Source organism: Pelodiscus sinensis, chromosome 2 (genome assembly GCF_052426305.1).
Source record: "Pelodiscus sinensis isolate ZL-2025 chromosome 2, ASM5242630v1, whole genome shotgun sequence".
Taxonomy (NCBI): Eukaryota; Metazoa; Chordata; order Testudines; family Trionychidae; genus Pelodiscus; species Pelodiscus sinensis.
This window is the reverse complement of record NC_143053.1, coordinates 112,113,355-112,129,719: the sequence shown is the minus strand read 5'-3', so window position 1 is coordinate 112,129,719 and position 16,365 is coordinate 112,113,355. Positions and strand designations below refer to the sequence as shown.

At 43.8% G+C, this 16,365-nt stretch overlaps 1 protein-coding gene across 6 annotated transcripts in view; it reads left to right on the top strand.

Annotated features, from left to right (window-relative positions):
• Window positions 1–16,365, top strand: part of HIVEP1 (HIVEP zinc finger 1) — a 165,685-nt gene that overhangs the window by 93,784 nt on the left and 55,536 nt on the right. For all 6 annotated transcript variants that reach the window (XM_075921249.2, XM_075921248.2, XM_075921256.2 and 3 more), the window contains one exon: window positions 14,526–14,579. In XM_075921249.2, the coding sequence (XP_075777364.2) occupies window positions 14,526–14,579 (54 nt within the window). The remainder of the gene's footprint in view (window positions 1–14,525; window positions 14,580–16,365) is intronic.

Sequence of the window (16,365 nt, the reverse complement as noted above, 5' to 3'; positions counted from 1 at the left end):
TAGAGATGTATATTGAAGAACCAGATAATGGCATATCAATGTCAAAAGCAATGTACGGAGGTCTAGAAGGTAAAAGGAAGAATAGAAGTCCTCAGAATTGGCCAAAAAGGTTTATTAGAATACTGGATTCATGCAGTTGGAATACAAAAATCAGAGGAAGCCAGGTTGAAGAATATCCCCAGTAGGGCTGCAGAAGATGGACTTTAGGGCAAATTCAGTGGGTTTAGTGGTGAAGATGACGAGAGAGATTGAGTAGTAGTTGGAGTGGAGCGACAGTTGTAGGAGATGGAGGAAACCCAGAGTGTGTATGTCTAGTGAAGGAATAGAGCTAGAGAACAGGAAGAGAGTGAAGAGAAGAACAAGGTGGTGTGTCTGTGAGCAGGGGCAAAGGATGAAGTCTGAACACTGTTGATGTGCGCTTCTTTAGCAATTGTTATAATTAAATTGGTGCAGCTTCCTAATGTGGACAGAAGCATTCTGCATATAAAGGCACTTGTATCTGAATAACTGAGTCCCAGTATAGCTTTAGTTCAATAAGCTGTTCCCACATAAGAGCTTTTATACTGGTGTAACTGCATCCAGGCTATAGGGGCGCACTGATTTAACCATATTGGTTTCTAAACCAGTACATTTAAAGCAGTACAAAAATGTATTTAGAGCAGTGTTTGCTACTGTAGGCCTTCATGCCTCCTGCCTGAAATAGAATTGTCCTCTGCTTCACCACATGTTGGTCTTTAGGATTAATTTGTCTCAGTATTACAGGACAAGTTGTACATTAGCTAGGCTTTAGACAACATTGCACTCCCTCTAGAGTTGTGGTGTCTAACACACTAACTAGCCATTAGCCATTTATGGCTATTTGGATGGGTGAGGGTGGCTAGTTGAGAACTGGTTGGAGACAACAGCTCTAGAGTGTACCCCGGAAGCAAATGTTTGCTTCCTTCACCTCCTTGAAGAGTAAGAACCACCACAGTTCAACTACTATGATGCTGGATCTCTGGATTACAGCTCTTCTGTTTCACCAGTTAAGGCTCCTCTTGCAGGTCCGGTTGGACTTGATCCCAGAAAGAGACTTGCATTCAAGAGAAGTGACCAGTGGCTGATAAAAGTGATTCAAACAGCTCTTGCCAAACCAGTGGATGGTTTAGTGAAGGTACATGAAAGGGAGAAGGAATGGGTTGAAATAATGAAAGAGCGATGCAGTTGGTCTTACCTAAACCTCATATTTTCTTTGCAAGTTTTGGTAAATTCCATTTAGTCTTGAAGTAAGGACTGGGGAGAGACTGGCTTCTTTGCCACAGTTTGTCTTTGGGGCACATTCTACCATACAAAGTTTTGATGGGTTTAGGAGTGTCAAAAGTGTTTTTTTAAAAAAGCAGTATGGACATAAACATGCTGGCAACTTGTAGACAAAGCTTATACTAGCAAAAAAAAAAAGTCCCTTTGCAAATATTGCTAATGTGGTTCATTTGCAGTTGTTTATACAAAATAGCTCTGTATCTCCACTAATGGATTTCCCTGGCAAAAGCTTTGTAGTATAGGCTATGTCTCTCCTACAGTGTTTCCCCCTCATCAACTGCTCATTCACTCCTCCTTTCCTCTCTGGGCTGGATTTTTTAACGGTTTAGTGTCCTTTGATCTCTGGTCCCAGCCTTGGGAAATGTAACCTTGTTAACCTGCCTACAGCCAGGCAGTTAGGTGCATCCCCATCTAGAAGCCAATTGGCCTTTAAATGACCCTTGAAATATTTCTTCCCTCCATATTTTATCTTTAAAAGGAAACTAAACAATTACTTATTTCTAAGAGCCCCATTTTAAATCAAATCCATCTAATTAGAATAATATTAATCTAATAAACTGAGTTACATATAATCATTTTAAAAATACTGATACTGCAGACAAGCTATGGAGGTATGTCCCATTTCCTATAGTCCTGTGCTAAAGATACCTTGTCGTTCCATGAATGAGCTAAGAAATCACCAGCCTTTGCTTGCTTCGTTAGTTCCCTGTCAGAATCTGGAATGGATGGCTCTGTTTTTCTCTTTGATTTCTTCAAAGTAAAGATGTTAAATGTTATCTTGAACAACTTGCCCCTTAGAGTTGTGTTTATTTTTTATTTATCTCTTTCATCCTGTTTCTGAATTATTCCTTAAAAAAATCTTTTATTGAATTTATAGTTGGCAGTAAATCCCGACTGCCCTCCTGAATAACTGCAGAGTTATATAGAGAGTGCATATAAAACATGAATTAAATGTTGAATAGTGGCTCTACTACCAACATACATAAAATATTTTAGCTATAATGATTACTCAGCTATATATATATAGTTAGTATTTGGCTTTCTGTGTAGAGCAGTGGTGGGAAATTTGCAGCCCCAGGATTGTATGCAGTCCATTGGGGTTCTATTGTGGCCCATGAGACATTTTGTTTACTATTGCCCATGCGCAAGGTTGCCAGATTCTACTGGTTCCCATCTGCATAGTTTTTGTTCCTACTGGTATTACCAAAGTGACATGCACTTAAAGAAAAGGCATGTAAAATGACATGCATGCTGATTGCACATGACACTGAGAGAGCCATGGGCTCCCTCTGCATCCAATCAAAGTGCTGCTACGGTTCAATCAGCACACCCCGCAAATTCTAGGTACACAAGCATAATTAACAAAACTGCCCTATCCTGGAGATCATCGTGGTTGCAAAAATCTTGTGGCTCACTGATATGAAGGAGAGCTGCTCATGCAGCCCACTTTCTAGCATAGATTGCCCCTCACTTGCATGGAATATCAGCATAGCAATATAATAATTGTTTCAGTAGTTGGTTCATTAGAAACCCTGCAAGTGCAGACACTGCCACTTTCTTTATTTGTGTTTAGTTATATAATTGAAAAAGCTATAAATAAAAAATAATTGTGACTTGTGTCATGCTAATATCTGAGGTAAACATAGTAATGCCATGCTTTGTGAAGCAACTGGGATTGTTGCTATACTTCAGTGTAATGAACACTAAGCTATTATATAATGCACTTACTTGTACAATGTAAAAGGTTGCCTTTGTCCAATGATGCAGCTGGTGATTTTTCACCTTCTTTACTTCTGAGTGGTTTGCTTGAATAGTAATTGTGGGTTTTTTGTCTTTTCCCACAGATTAAAGGATACTTAATTCTTTAAGGGTTGTTTTTTTTATTATTTTTCTAACCTAAGGATATACATAGTCATTATACAAAGATCTATCTTTCTTTATGCCTGTTCTTGAGCAAAATTTAATAATCAGGCCATAAAAATTCAAATGGTATCATTATATGGCAGCATTCTGGAGGTATAAATTCAAAGTGGTGTGGATTGCATCTGGACCTGATTTTTTTGAACACCTACAATTTATATGCAAGTCCTATTGAACTGCCTGTTGGTCCGATATGAGAATATCTCTCTCACTTTGTGTCTTATGCTTCAAGTAATGGGTAAAATTGGTATTTTTGTGTAGTACATTTAATTTATCTATATCTATCTATATATCAATCTATCTATCTATCTATACAGTGATGACACTGAATTTTTCACTGTTTGTGGTACATTATGTTCACTGCTTATGTACATTAGTCCAAAAATTATGAAGCATGTTATTTAACATAAACATCTTTTTAAAATGCAAATCATTTCTCAAAATAAAAATGAGAATATTATTTCATTTTCTACCTTTCTTGTGTTTTTATGTTGAATCTTTTTTAATTTTAATTTTTAAATGACAATTTAGGACACGAAGTATGTTCAGGATGTTCAAAGTCAATAAAAAGTAAAAAGGTGAAATCCTCATCTGAAGAAGTGGTTGTGCCCACAAAAGCGCATGATATTAAATATTTTTTATTTGTCTGTAAGGACATATCTACCCTAGGAAATTATTTTGAAATAACTAAATTAGAAATAATAACTCCCAAAATAAGTATTTTGAAATAAGCTTATTCCTTGAGGAGAGCAAGAGTACAGATTTTGAAATAACCAGCCTGTTATTTTGAAATAACGGGTTTAGTAGTGTAGACGCTCCGCTTATTTCAAAATAAGGTGTGATTATTTAAAAAAAACTCCCTAGTGTAGACCAGGGCTAGGTGCTCCAGGACTGTTTGTTGTTTTTTTAAGTTACAGACTAAGGGTACGTCTAGACTACATGCCTCTGGCGACAGAGGCATGTAGATTAGGCTACCGGACATAGTAAAATGAAGCGACGATTTAAATAATCGCCACTTCATTTAAATTTACATGGCTGCCGCGCTGAGCCGACAAACAGCTGATCAGCTGTTTGTCGGCTCAGCGCAATAGTCTGGACGCTCCCCTGCCGACATCAAAGGTATTTGTCAACCACCCAGGTATGCCTCCTCGGATGAGGTTTACCTGGGTGGTCGACAAATACCTTTGATGTCGGCAGGGGAGCGTCCAGACTATCGCGTTGAGCCGACAAACAGCTGATCAGCTGTTCGTCGGCTCAGCGCGGCAGCAATGTAAATTTAAATGAAGCGGCGATTATTTAAATCGTCGCTTCATTTTACTATGTCCGGTAGCCTAATCTACATGCCTCTGTCGCTAGAGGCATGTAGTCTAGATGTACCCTAACACAGCTACCCCTTTGAGATTCTGAGACATTTCGTCTGATCAGTCATTGGTCAAGTAGATAATGGCTGGTACAATACTTTATACTAAAGTAACATTTTAAACTCAAAATGTTAATACTTAAAACATTTTATAATAGGTAGTTGCAGCAATTAAATCTTCTCTGAATTTGCCTGCCAATTTTAAGACCAAAATATGTTGTCTAATTTTTAAAAGATTTTTTTTTTTATTCCTCACTGTGTAAAAGATCTGCACAGTGAGAGACAAATGATTATGCAGGACAAATGGTGAAACTGGCAATATGCAAAGTGATGTCAACTATACAAACTGGAAAAATAGGGGCGGCATTCCCCTCCCCCACCATGTTGTCAATTAATTACAATAATCATGTCTAAAAGTCTCAGAGGGATAGCTGTGTTTGCCTGTAACTTTAAAAAAAAGAGTAATCCTGTAGCACTCTAGAAACTAACAAATATATAACGGGGAACCTCACAACATAGAACAGAAAAAGAAGGGAGATTCCTCATTTTTTTTCTCCACGCTGTTCATTTGAGGAAGCAGGCTTTGCCCACAAAAGCTCACGATAATATATATATACTTGTTAGTCTCTAAGGTGCTACAGGACTACTTTTGTTTTTTTATAATAATCATGTATGTTAGTTGTAGCACTAGTAGATAAAGCATTTTCAGACAGAACTATAGCTTTAAATGATTTAATATATGTTCTTATACCGTAGTGATCTATCTAGCACGAGCACCTTCCAGTCACACATTCATCTAACATCTGGCATGTGCTAATTGTTCTCTTATGTTCTCCACAGGGCTCGAAGAAGTTTTGCAGAAGTGTCTTGATTGGGCTTTGTTTGTTTGGTGGGGGGGGGGTCTGTGTTTTGGGCAATGTATATTTCTTTTTAATTGGCATATTGCTATGTTAGAGAAGACAAGGTTGAAGAAGTGTGTCTTGCTTTTGGTTGTGATAAGATTTGTGATGGAGCAAGTTCATTGCAGAACAAAATGTCTTAGGTAAAAATAGTAATGCCTTGCTCTGTAGAGCAATTGAGATAGTTGCTATCATTCAGTGTAATGAAAACTGAAAGATATTTGGTAATATAGTTTTGGGACTTTTTATTGTTTATTTCACAGGGTTGAATTCCATGACAGGAAGGTAGTAGTGGGAGGTTTGGACTATCTAAATGGTTTTCACTATAAGTGATTTACAGCTCTAAGTACTACACCAACTCACTCCTAGATTAATTTGCTCCATCACACACCTCACCACATTCAAGTGCTTCTTTAAATCTTGCCTTCTCTGACATAGCAAAATGTCCATACATAGAATAGAATACAAGTGAGTTTCAAGGAAAATACAATACATTATGAAAATGATAGTTCTCTATGTGATAAGGTGGTGTGAAGTTTTAGCTGTAGCTTGTGCTGCTGAAGGAAGAATCTGGCACAGAAATATCCTCACGTTGGATGCTTGTCAAATTAAAATGACTTAGTTGTAGGATACTAGAAAACCAGATTACTTTAATAACAAATCTGGTGCCAGCTTGGAGACTTATGTGGGGTCTCTCTGTCCTCGATAACTTTAGAATACTTGTGTGTTATCAGACTGCATTGTCCTATTTTACTCTGGATATTTTTTTTCTCTCTGCCTTTTTTTCCCCCCAGTTTACTCCTGCCTCTCTCCATTATTGGGGGATGGGGACGGGGAGGTTCAATGTCGATTTACCCTATTTGTTTATATTTAGTCATGCCACATTAAATGTATATTTGTAGGAACACACAATTTATGCCATCCTTAGATGAGGGGAGAAACTATCCTGGAAAGCTGTGACTCTCAAATTAATTTATGGGTCATTTTGGATAATCTGCTGAACAAAGGGTTATTGCAATCCTTGGATGCTGAAACAAGGAAGTCTCAAGTAGAAGTAAAGAGATTATTTTACCTCTATGGTTGGCACTGATAGGGCCACTGGTGGACTACCATGTACAATTCTGGTGTCCACAATTCAGGAATATTGATAAACTAGAAAGAGTTTGTAGAGGAGCCACAAGAGTGATTTAGTGGGTAGGAGTTCAATCCATTTATCTTAACTGAAAGAAAGTTGAGGTGTGACTAGATCACAATTTATGAAGTATGTAAACAGGGAGCAAATATTTGATAATTGGTTCTTCAGTCTAGTAGAGAAAGGTGTAAGGTGATCCAATGACTAAGTTGAAACTAGAAAAATTCATACTGAAAGTAAGGAATATGTTTAACAGTAAAATTAATTAACCATTAGAATCAATTTACCAAGATTCATACTGGATTTAGTTCAAGATTGGTTCTGCCCCTTCCCCACCAGAGATGTGTGCTAGGAATTGCTTTGGAGAGGTTGCTTTGGAGGTGTGTTACAGCAGGTCATACTAGAATCTATGAAAATGACAATATTATTTACAAAGTTATTTTTAGCATACCTGTTGCTTTTCTAAAGAAAAATGGGGAAGTATTTCACTAAACATTTTTTTGAAAAAATTCCATATATATAATTTCACTCCAGAAACTTTCACAGTAAATCAATTATTCCTGTAATTGAAAAGGCAGAAGATATTTTTTTGTCAGATGTAACCTCTAAGGCCATGTCTGCAGTTGGAAAATGTATAGCTAGCATATTTTAATTAATATGATGTTAAATACATCTGAATTTGTGGGATTGATAGAAGCAACACGTTACCCATTAGTGGTTAACAGTGGGAGTCCCAACATCATGCTAGTTAAAATGTATTAAACATGTTACAGTTTCTCAGTATAGATAAAAGCTAAGTGTTGTAAGTGTGTAAAGGATACCATATGGTGCACAATTCTGTAAAGGGACGTGATTTCTCTCACACTTTCAGATCTATTTTAGAATTGCTGCCTTAGGCCATTTTTACGCTGCTGCTGGTGCTGCAGCACAGTTATAATGATGTAATTGTGCTGCTGTAGTGTAAACTCTTCCTACATTGATGTAAGAGGATTTTCCATAAGTGAATGTAATCTGCTGCTTTGAGAGGCAGTAGCTATCTTAACAGAAGAATCCTACAGTGACTTAGCTGCATCTACACGGGAGGGTCCACCTAAGCATGGTACTCTGGAGATGGAATTTTGTACAACCTTGAGCAATGTGTCTAAGCAGACAGGTTTTATGTGTTGACAAGGCCTTAGACCAGGGGTGGGCAAAAGAGCTTCCGCAGGCTGGATCTGGCCCACCAAGTGGGTTGATCGGGCCCACAGATACCCTGCTGCCCCACCCACCCCCAAGCCAATCAAGACCTGGGGATGGGGGAGCCTGTGAAGTCTCTTCCCCCACCAGGGGTGCACAGTAACAAGAGTGAACCACCAGCTGTTCTGAACTAGGGTTGCCAGGTGTCCGGTTTTGAACCGGACTGTCCAGTATTTGAGGGTTCTGTCTGGGGAAAAAAAATTAAGAAAGTACCGGACACATAAAATGTCTGGTATTTTCTAATTAAGTAAGTTTTATTATTATTAGGAGTATCAGTATGTAGTTGTGTGCTGTCTGGCTGGTAGATGCACTCACACTGAGTGAGCGTGTCTACCAGCCAGGCAGTATGCAACTATGCGAGGGAAGGCGGGGCCAGGGGGAAGGAATCCTTGGGGCCGGACTTGCTCGTGCTTCGCCGGGACTGTGCGCGGGACAGGCAGCAACCCAGGATCTATGTGCACCCAGGTCAGTCCCACTCCCTGCCAACCGATTCTCTCTTCCCGCTCCCCCCACCCATCCCCCTGACCGCCTCCTGGCCAGCCCCGCTACCTGTCGGCCGTTTCCCCCCACACACACCCGATCTCCCCCAGCCAGCCCTGCTGCCCCTCCTCTTCCCAAACTCCCCCAGCCAGCTCCACTCCCCCCGACCCCTCCCGGCCAGACCTGCTTCCCACCAGCCAGTCCCCACCCTCCATCTCTCTCAGCCAGCCCCGCTGCCCCCAGCTCTCCCCCCCCGATCGCCCCTGGCCAGCACCACTGCCCCCAACCCCTCCTCTTCCCCCGCCAGCCCTGCTTCCTGCCAGCCAGTTTCCCCCCCACACACACATCCTCCCGGCCAGCCCCACTCCCCTCCTGGCCAGTGTCCTCCTCCTCCCGCCATCTGAGATCAAGTGTGTCTGGTATTTTTTTTGAAGCCACCTGGTAACCCTATTTTGAACAGCAGCTGGCGGTTCAGTCTAAGTGTCCAGTTGCCAGGTGTCCGGTTTTCACCTGGACAGTCGGGTATTTCCGGGCTCCGTCCGGTAAAAAACCCAGGAAATACCGGACATGTGCAATGTCTGGTATTTCCTGGTTCCCTGGGAGGGAAGCCCAGCGGGGTCAGTTTTCCTCCGCAGCGTCTGGCAGGGAGTGAGGAGTGCGGCAGCGTTTAGCAAAGGGGGGGGGCAAGAGAGGGCAGTTGCCAGGCGCCGCGCTAGGGGGGTGCTGGGCTGGGCTGGAAGTGGAGTGCATGCTTCTCTGGCCTGTGTGACCAGCAGAGACCGGGAGCTGGCCCTGTGATGCCTCCCTCTCTCTCTCCAATGTGAGCTGAGGCAACTGGGCCAGGCGGCAGGAGCAGCCGCTTTAAAAGTCAGATTTTTCCTTCATGCCTGGCTCTGCGGGGGGGAGGCGGGAGATTTGATTGGTGTGGGGGCTCCCGACGCTGGGGATGCCTGCCTCAGGGGGAGGGATGGGGGGACGCTAGGGGGACCTGGGTCTGAGGCAGGAGTGAATGCGTTCGGATGGGGAGACTGGGGGAGCCTGGCTGAGGGGGAGGGGTGGGTGCATTGGTGGTTAGTGTTTAGTCCCAAACTGGGGGGAGTGGTGCAACTTTTGCTTAACAACTTTGGCTCCTCTCCCCCTTTTTTTCCTTGACTGAATTTTTTCCTGGTGCTGCTGTTGCTTTTTTTTTGTTTTTTTTTTTTTTTTTTGGCCGGGGTGGGGGGGGGGGGGGTTGGTATTTTTTGTTAAACCATCTGGCAATCTCTAACCATCTGGCAACACTAAGTGCCATGCACCCCTTGCGGGGGGGGGGGGGGCAGGGGGCAGGGAGCCAGAATAGCTGCAGTTCATTCCAAATAGCTGGCAGTTCATTCCAAGTGTCCCATGCCCCTTGTGGGTGGGGGCAGGAGGCGAGAGACTTCACGTGTTCCCACACCCCCAGGCAATGATTGGCCTGGGAGCAGGGGGAACGCAAACTTTCCTACTGCTGCCAGGGGTGTGTGGCACCTAGAAGGAATTGCCAGTTGTTCTGAACAGCTGGTGGTTTTTCTTAGGCTTGGGGGGCAAAGACTTCCAAGGCTTTCCCTGCCCCCAAGCCAATCAAGGTCTGTGGGCCGGGGAACGCAGAAGTGTCCTGGCGCTACCCTTTCTGCCTGAGGCCCCGCTCCTTCTGGGGCAGCTTAAGGCCACTTCAAAAATTTGTGAAGTGCCACCCCCCCCTTTAAAAATTATTGCTCACCCCGCCTTACAGTGTAAAATCCTCGAGGTGGGGTACATATCTTGCTAAGTTTTATACAGTGCTATGAACATTTGTGGTGTTCTGTATGTAACGAGTAAAGAAAACTGTCTGATAGGAATCACTACAACACAAATTCAATGACATTTTTAGTAAATTAGACTCATGCTAATTCATACTCTTCAGGTACAAACAAATTTGGAAGCTTGTTCTTACTTGTCAGCAAAGATTAGTAAGAGTACTGTAATGAAGTCCTATGAAGTATTAAAAGGAAATCTTAAATAATTAAAATTGTAATTATAATTAAAAATTAAACGGCACTTGTCAAATATGTGATGAAATTTGATGATGTCTTATTCTTGCTTGGTTGCCCAGGGTGCTCAGTAATTCAGAATAGCTCTCTGTCATTAGTGCAATATTGACATTTTCTAAGTTCAGAATGCTTGAAACTATTTGTTGATGCATATGTTGCAAAGAAACACGTGCATGCAATAGTTATGCAGGTTGGACCTCCCTGATCTGGCACCCTCGGGACCTAAGCGGTCCCAAATCAGGGAGTTTGCTGGATCAAGGGAGATCAGTGCTCCCCTACTGGCTGCCCCACTCCTGAGCTGCCAAGGCTGGGGCTCCAACTCGCCGCTGCCAGAACTCTCTGGAGTTCCAGCCAGGACCCACCTGGATGCTGCTGGGGATTCCCCGGCCAGGGCCACCCAGCCACCACCAGACCTGCTTGAATGCTGCAGGTCCCGCTGCCTTTAGGGATTCTCTGGGGCTCCCTGGTCAAGGTTCTCCTGCTGCCTCCAGGTCCCACTGCCACTGGGAGCTCCATGGCTGGGGCCACATGGCCACCTCACCCCCACTGCTATGGGGATTCCACGGCTGCCTGGCCCTGTTGACACTAGGAGTCTACCAGCCCCACTTGGCCCTGATAATGCCAGGGAGTTCCCCGTCTGGGGCTGCCTGGGCCACTGTTGCTGGGGTTTCCTGAGGTTACTCTGCTGGGACCATCTTGCCGTCACCAATCCCACTGCTGGGGCCAGTCCTTCTCCTGCCGGTGTTCCCCGGCCCAGAACTGCTTGTCCGTCTCCTGGCCCCGCGGCTGCAGGGGATTCCACAGCTGGGGCAGGGGCTTCCCATTCGCCACCTGGTCCTCTGGCCAGGACCAGGCTCCTCAGCCCCACCTGACCCCGCTGATGCCAAGGTTTCCCCAGCCGCCACCATGCCCAGCCACTGGGCTCCCCACACCTGCATTCTCCTGGATGGCTCCTGCTCTCTGCCTCTGGGGCGCTTTGGTCCAACAACATCCGTGGCCTTGCCGGACCAGAGAGTCCCAGATTTGGGAGGTTCAGCCTGTAGTAATTTATTGAAGAACATAGTTGGATTTGAAGGAAGTGAAAGAGATTTCCTGGTGGCATAAAAGAATGTGTAGTTGCTTGGTTATTTCCATTATCCGCTTCTCAGTGCTTAGGGTAACAGACTATACTATAAAAGACGAGGAATTTTTGATGGGAACTTGTTACAGTTTATTTGAAATAAGGAAAACAATGCACTTAAGGAGCGCAAGATGCTTTCTAACTTTAATGCCTCTGTGACGTAGTGGGGGGTGCGGTACACTCTGGGGTGTTCTGTCTACTCTTGTGGCCCTGGGTCCACTCTGGTTGTGCATTCACTGGTTGCTGAGTGTGCTGTGGGTGACCCCTACTGGCCTTTGTCTGTAAGCACTGCCCAGAGGGGGTCTCCCCTGACAACAAGCAGGTAGGCAATGGCCAGCGGCTTCTCACCTGGCCAGGGGAAGAGGTTTAAACAAAGGAAGGGGTGTGAATAGCCGAGGGGGCTAGGGGCAGTGATCTGTGATATTGAGAAGAGGCAGTGTTGGCTTGGCAAACATGAAGAGAAGGGACTAAATCAAGTATTGGGGGACCAGAGGCCTGTGTACCCCTACCCTGCCTGCCCCTTACTCCGATGCCCACATCGAACCTGGGCTGTGCTGAGAAGCAATAAACCTTCTCTATTCTACTGACTGGCGGAGTCGCATCTTGCTGCGGACGGAGGTGCAGGGTCGGGGGTCCCCTACGCATCGTCCCAGCATCCATAACTTTTTTATAATGGATTTTCTAGATCTACAGATGATGAATCTAAATTAAATGTAAGAATTTACTGTGACTTGTAAGTGTAGTATTCTGATGCTGTAAATTCTTTGAGATAAAATTGTCTTTGTTAGTGTATTCCAATGCACAGTTAGATGGCAAACCTGTTGAATTACCTGAAGAAAGGCAAACATGATGTCTTATAGGCTGTGTACGTTTCAAAACGTATGGGGAAATGAGATGGATGTTCCACTTACAGTTTTGCATTGTTAAATAGCATCTTAGCACTCTTAAAGAGTATCTGGTTCACAAATACTAGTCAGGTGTGGTATAATCTAGACCAGGACTAAGCAATAATTTTTAAAGGGGGGGGCAAGTCACAAATTTTTGAAGTGGCCCTAGGCCACTCCAGAAGGGGCAGGGCCTCAGAGAAGGGGTGGGGCCAGGACACTTCTATGATCCCCTGCTCACAGACCCTGATTGGCATCAGGGCCGGGGGAGCCCCCCAGCACTTAGAGAGAACCACCAGCTGTTCTGAACAGCCGGTGGTTCCCTGTAGGCACCGCATGCCCCTGGCGGTGGAAGGAGAATTTGCGCACTCCCCCTGCTCCCAGGCCAATCAGGGCCTGGCAGCGTGGGAGCACACAAAGTCTCTCGTCTCCTGCCCCCACCATGCAAGGGGTGTGCGGCGCCTAGGGTGAACCTGTTCTGAACAGCTGGCAATTCACTCTAGATGCCGTGCACCCCTGGCAGGGAGGAGGAGACTTTACAGGCTCCCCTGTCCCCAGGTGTTGATTAGCCTGGAGGAAGGGGAGCGACAAGGTATCCGTGGGCCGGATTCAGCCTGCAGAGGCTCTCTTGCCCACTCTTGATGTTGACAGTGCTCATTTACAGTTTGCCTGTGAATCTCCGTGATGTAATGCTTTCAAAAGCATATCCAGGCAGTGCTGAGGGCTATCTGGGCAGCGCTAGTGGCTGGCTGCTCCACCCATGCCCCTTCCTCCGAAGGCCCTGCCCTTCCGGGAGCACAGAGCAGGCTCCCCCCAACCTGCCTACTGGCTCAACTAGTCTGTCAGGCCCCCTGAAAGTATTTAATTTTTGCGCATCTGCAAGTGTATAGTGTGTGATCTAAGCTTCCCAGTTGCAGGTTTTTGGTTGGCTAATGTTTATGGCAAGCAACAAATCACAAATAAACCAATAACAAATTATAAATAAAACTTTCTGTTGAACAGGGAGGCCGTGGCTCATATCCTGCTCCCCACTGAAGTCAGTGACAAAAAGCAGTTGACCTAAATGGGCATTGGCATTTGCCCTCAAAATTACAGTTGTAGACTTTTTTTTGCTGTTTGTAATTCAATGTAAATTTGGGAGTCAGTCCTTTAAATATGCACGAGCTGTCCCACTGCATTGTATGGAACTGCTTACAGAACTGATGTTACTCACAAGTGTAAATATTTGTAGGATTGAGCCTCTGTGTGTATAAATCCTCTATCCTGTTAATTTTGACGGTTAAAAGTAATAGCTGGAATAACTTGTTTAGCACTTCTGCAGTTACTATTTTCAAATAGTGACAAGCCCTAACAAACCTTTAAAATGTGTTACTGCTTTGTCTTTCAGATATTAGCAAGGACAGTAAGGTGATTTGAAAAATGAACCTTGTATCTAAATTTAATCCAAACTCATGTCTTGATAGATGAGTAAAACCTGCGTCAGTTCATATCTTCAGTCACCTTTTCTTTAAAAATATTTGCATAGAAATGTCAAAGTGTATGAGTTATGTAGGACAGTTCCACAATTGGATGAACCACACCCAACTGAGGAAACAATTTCTATCTATTTACCCTGTCTTTGGACTTTACTATGGGGAAGGACAGTTGAGCTTTTTGTTTCTGTTCACCCCAGATTCCATATTTATGGAAAAACAAATCTTGTTTGTGATTTATGTTGCCCTAATGCTTAATGCTGTAATAACAATGTGACATTTTGATATACACTTGATGTTTTTTAAGATGTGTTTAAAATGCTTTTATGTCAGTAATTCACAATAATATTTATCTTGTATAGTCCATGAGGCTTCATGAGTTATTGCAAGGTGGCATGAGCATGTGGTTTATTTATCAGTTGCATATCCCATAGCAATGCTTTTATTCCTTTAGTTCTTGTTCTTGGTGTTATCATATCAGTAGCAATTTAGAAAATTTAGGTGCTAGTACAACACAATAAGATTTTTTCTTGGAAGTACTACTGAAATATAGTGTATGACTTACATAATATTTATTTACTTGTGAGTGATATATTGCTCATAAATATAAATGAGATAATCTAAGCAGACACTTTAAAGAAGTGACTTTACATGATGTATTTTTTTCTTAAACAGACAAAATTGAAGAAGCACAAAAAGAACTTAATGAGACAGAAGACCAACAGAAAGGTAAACAGCAAAAGCAATTTTTGGAAAGCTGATCAAAGCCTTTTGAAATCTGTGGAAAGTCTACCGTTGATTTAGCTGGGTTTAGGGTCAAGCCAATAGAATGCATGACTGTAGATTAAATGCTGTCAACACCCCAGTTTTGCTAACAAACACTTGCTTAAATTTACCCACTTGAGTCATTCCATTGATTTTGCAGAAGTAAATAAAGCTAAGCCTGTACTGATGTTTCAGCTCATAATAGGGGTTAATTGATTAATAACTGTATTTCGTCCATGGTGATAAACTTGTGCTTGGTTAATATGGATTATGAGAAGACACTTACCAGTTATTTTAATATACAGATGAAAACTTCTTGGCAGAGACTAGTGGTGGCTGGTGGTAATGGTCATATAAGGTTGACTGACAGCAATAGCATAGGAGATTGATGCTCTCTATCATAAATGTTAATGGCATTTGTTTACTCATTGATAGTGTGTTGAAGTCTTATCTGACCTGTTGCAATTGGTGAACAGTTTGGTGAATCTTTGATGTTGTTGCCTGGTAATAGAGTTGCTTAATTTTATACATGTCATAATTTTTTACAGGTCACAGTTTCAGACTTTACCAATAGCCCTTCTACAAAATAGAGATTGCATTTGTCTACGTCACAGAGGTGGTGTGTGCCCTAATTACTGTTTGCAAAGTACAGGGTCAATCAATGGAAGCAGTGAAAACTTTTGGTATGAAGAAAAACAACTTGAGGGACTTTTGGGGAGGAAGTTGGATGCAAACTTTTGTTTTTATGTATTAGAGCAGGGGGTGGGGAATCTTTTTGCGGTCAGGGGCTGCTGACCCACAGAAAAATCAGTTGGGCAAGGGACAGTGAGGGTTGGAGTGCCTGCATAGGCTCACCTATGGTGGGGGCAGAAGAAGCCCTGAACCCCGGGGGCTGGATCCAGGCAAGCTTTAGGTTCCCCACCTCTGTATTAGAGCATTGACATTTCACCAAATGTTTGTAAAGGGTGAAGTAAACAAAAATAAAAGATTAAATGATGAAATCAGGAGCTTAATGTTATAGTACTATATTTGAGTATCCTTTGCAAATTTAGAGATTTCCATTTCCAAAGATCAGACTTGTTAACTATGTTTTATATTCAGAGCCATCCATGGAGCTGGCATAGTTGAAAGTACATGCCTGGTTAAACCTGTGCAGCCCCACTGAAGGCAGTAGAGTTGCCAAGGTATAACTAAGGATACAATGTGAAGACAACATGGTTACGGAGGTCATATGATGACAACAGTTGGCCTTCAGGATCTCTACTTACTACTACAGTAAAACTCCATTGGTCCGGCATCCAATGCTCCGGCACTCCTGATGGTCCGGCATCATCGGGAACCCGGAAGTGCTCCGGGCAGCCAGACAATTGGCGCTGCTCTGTGCCCGGCTTCCCTGATTCAGCCGCTGCTGAAACTGACCAGCAGCTGAATCGGGGAAGCCAAGGGCAGACCAGCTGGAGTGTTTCTGGGTTGGTCCTGTAGTATTGCCCCTTGGGGCTGAAGGACCAACCCGGCAGCACCCCAGCTGCTCTTGGGGATGCCTGGGGCAGAGCAGCTGAAGTGCTGCTGGGTTGGTCCCTCAGCGCCAAGGGGTGGCGCTACGGGACCAGCCCGGCAGCACCCCAGCTGCTCTGCCCCAGGCGTCCCTGATTCAGCCGCTGCTGAAACTGACCAGCGGCTGACCAACCCGGCAGCACCCCAGCTGCTCTGCCCCAAGCTTCCTGGAATCAGCTGCTGGTCAGTTTCAGCA